At 53.4% G+C, this 3,414-nt stretch overlaps 1 protein-coding gene across 1 annotated transcript; it reads left to right on the top strand.

The window, feature by feature from the left end:
* The first annotated feature begins 349 nt into the window (after positions 1-349).
* Positions 350-1,322, top strand: LOC109174978. The gene is made up of 3 exons (XM_019324224.1): positions 350-677; positions 751-1,043; positions 1,091-1,322. The coding sequence occupies exons 1-3, from the start codon at positions 504-506 to the stop codon at positions 1,320-1,322; spliced, it is 699 nt and encodes a 232-aa protein (XP_019179769.1). The 5' UTR covers positions 350-503.
* Positions 1,323-3,414: the final 2,092 nt, after the last annotated feature.

Raw genomic sequence — 3,414 nt, 5'->3', positions numbered from 1 at the left:
GACCTCGAGCGAGGTACATGAGTACAGAATATTTCGGACGGCGGAGAGCCTTGAAGCAGCCCGGTTGCCGGATCCGGTATACGAACTGATGGAGAAGTACAAACCGGTCCCGATGGGAGTAGTGCCGGGAGCCCCTGCTCGGGGGAAGCGGAAGATAAAAGGTCTAACCCTACTAACTCTTCCCGACCTGACTTCCCGAGCGATGGGCATGTTCCCGATCTAACCAGCTTTTCCTTTTTTTTTTTTTTTTTGGCAGATATGGCGCCTAAACGCATCGTTCGCCCGAAGTCCCCACCCCGAACCAAGATCGCTCTGGGAAGAAGAAACCTGCAACGGGCTCATCCGGGGAAGACTCTATCCCGGTCGGCCGACCAGTCAACCCGGTCACTCTGGTGACTGAGGAGGGGGGCGTGGTGGACGCCTCGAAAACCCTGGTCACTCGGGTGACCAACAAGTCAAAGGGCTCGACCTCGAGCAGGTCAGTCGAGACGACGGCCCAGGAGATGGCCGGGAACAAGCGGCAACGGTCGGACAAAAGTCCGACCCCCACGATCGGTTCAGGGATGGCCGACGCCTCCATTCTGTCGCGGCTCGGTAACTTGACGCCAGACAAGACAGATTTGTCCAAACTAAGCTCGACCCAGTTGGCCGAGCGGCTAGGGCGTGATCTCTCTGAGGTATGATCGTCTTCCTTCTCCTTTTTATAATTTTTAAGTTATTGCGTTCGGGCTGACTCCATTGTTCATGCAGGCATCTCGGATCGGGGCGATCCTCCACGGTCAGGCTCTGCTGGCTACCGAAGCAGATCGGTACAAGAAGCTGGCTGATCGGAGGCTCAAAGAAAACGCCGAGCAGGCCCTCGAGCTAAAACAGGCCAAAGAAGCGCTCGAGAAAGGGAGGACCGAGCGGGGAGCTCTCTTGAAGAAGCTAACGGATCTAAAGGAGCGGATGAAGAGTTTGGAAGCCCGATCAAGTGACCCAGACGCGGCCGTTAGATACTTCTTCCGTGACGTAGCCCCTGGGATAGAGTTTATGCGGAAGATGTGATCGTGGACGAGATCGTATGGACGTTTGGTAACTGAGCCTACAGCACCGGGGAGAAGGACATGCGCGACCGAACGGAGAGCAACATGAGGGAGGCCCTAGAAGGCGAGGACCTCGAACTGGTGTTGACCACCCTCCCAACAGCTGGTCCCGACCCCGGGCAAGATCCTTTTGATCCCGAGCTCGAGATCATAGAGCCGAGTGCAGCTGCGGCTGGAGTGGAGCCGACCGGGAAGGACACTGCCACCCCGAGCGACGCCGAGGCGGCCAAGAAATGAGGACTGCGATCCTCTTTGTTTTCCTTCCTTTTTTGTAGTAACGCCAATCGGGAGCCCGGTCCCTAGTTTGTACCGGGCACACTTTAACGTTAAATAATAAAGTTTTGTTTGAAGTCTATCTACTCGTTCCTTTTATGCTTTACGCTTTTTAATCGCCTTGTATGTATGTCAAACATAAACCACGACCAGATGGCCTAATGGCCTAGCCCGACCAGATGGCCTAATGGCTTAGCCGTATATTCTCGACTGGCCTTATTGGTCTGGGATAATCCCGATCAGTCGGCCTTGTCGAAATTTTTGATTTACCGAAGTTTTGAAGATAGGCCTTCTAATCGGGGTGTTCCCGATCAATTGACCTTATGTACTTCCTTTATCCTAGCCCCCACACTTTTGTACGCTCGAGATACGAGTGGGTGCGAAAGTGGACAGAAGTTGGACGGATCGGGGAATTATGCTGTGAGCTCTGGCTTTCCCGATCGGTGGCGTGACCGGATGTCCGCCGAAGAGGAGCGCAATCGGTCAGTCGATAGTATCGCCCGACCTGATGATATGTGAATTTTAAATCACTAGTTAAGAGGTTATTAGAACCTGATTGTGTGCCCCTATCAGTGAAACTGAGGGAGTGGCGTTGTGGAGCTTAGAGCCCCAGAGTTGCTGCTGTGCGGTCTCGATCGGGTAACGCTCGAACGGGACCGAGTGAGGAATAACTCATGAAGGTAAAAAACCGATCAGGCCGCCGTGTGCAAACGGTCGAGCAATCACTGATCGTATATACATTAACCTTTCCCGTACGCAGACGGTTTGAAATATTTACAATATTCATAAAGATAACGAACGAGGCTAACGTGCAGGTCGAGCCCCCACTCCGTTAAAAATACATAAAAAATGATCAATGCCTAAACATTACGAGGTGCTCAGAATTCCAAGTACCCTCGATCTCCCGACCGGTTGTTGTCTCTAGTCGGTATGTTCCCGGCCGCACTATAGCGCTGACGATGTACGGCCCTTCCCAATTTTGCGCGAGCTTTCCTCCTTCAAGTGGTTGACTGGCCTCTCGTCTCCGGAGCACATAATCTCCCACTTGGAAATAGCGAGGGTTGACATGAACATCCTTGGAGCTTTTGACACGCTTCTGATACTCTGCCATACGTCGAGCGGCTAGCTCCCTCTTCTCCTCGACTCCGTCGAGATCCACGACCATCGAATGTTCATTTTCCTCAGCGTTAAATGTACGTTCTCGAGCGGTCGGGATCCAAGCCTCGATCGGCAGTCGGGCTTCTGCTCCATAAACAAGGGAGAACGGTGTTTCCTGCGTAGCTTCTCTCGGGGTCGTTCGATAGGTCCACAGTATATATGGCAATTCATCAGCCCAGCTACGACCTGCCGAGTGTAGCTTCTTCTTCAGACCTTCCAATATTGTCCGATTGGCGTTCTCCACTTGTCCGTTTCCCTGCGGATAAGCCACCGACGATCGGACATGAGTTGTCCCGATCGTGGCTAGAAAGTTCTGGAAATACTGGCTCACAAATTGGCGGCCGTTGTCGCTGATAAGATGCACGGGCACACCAAAGCGGGAAACTACATTGCGCCATAAAAACCGAGCACACTGCTGGGATGTGATCGTCGCTAGTGGCTCCGCCTCGATCCGCTTGGAAAAGTAATCGATGGCGACAATCACGAACTTTCTTCGCCCGGCCAGCTGGGGAAAAGGCCCCAGGATATCTACCCTCCACCTAGCAAAAGGGATGGCGGTCGTGACAGGTTGGTAGAACGTGGCCGGTCGTCCGGGCATCCGTGCAAATAGCTGGCACGTCTCGCAATCCCGAGCGAGCTTATCACAGTCAAGCTGTATAGATGGCCAGTAATACCCGATCACCATGATCCGACGGGCTAGTGATCGACCTCCTTGATGTGAAGAACAGATGCCGGAATGTAACTCTTTCATGACGAGGTCGGCCTCGAATGCGGTCAAGCAACGCATGAGCGGGCCTCCATATGATCGTCTATACAGACGTCCTTCCAATACTTGGAACCTCGGGGCTCTAAGTTTGGTCTTTCGAGCACGCTGGGGGTCGTCTGGGAGCCGACCGTG

Source organism: Ipomoea nil, unplaced genomic scaffold (assembly GCF_001879475.1).
Source record: "Ipomoea nil cultivar Tokyo-kokei standard unplaced genomic scaffold, Asagao_1.1 scaffold0679, whole genome shotgun sequence".
NCBI classification, from domain to species: Eukaryota; Viridiplantae; Streptophyta; class Magnoliopsida; order Solanales; family Convolvulaceae; genus Ipomoea; species Ipomoea nil.
Note: the sequence above shows the minus strand (reverse complement) of the source record. Positions and strands in the feature narration are given on the sequence as shown.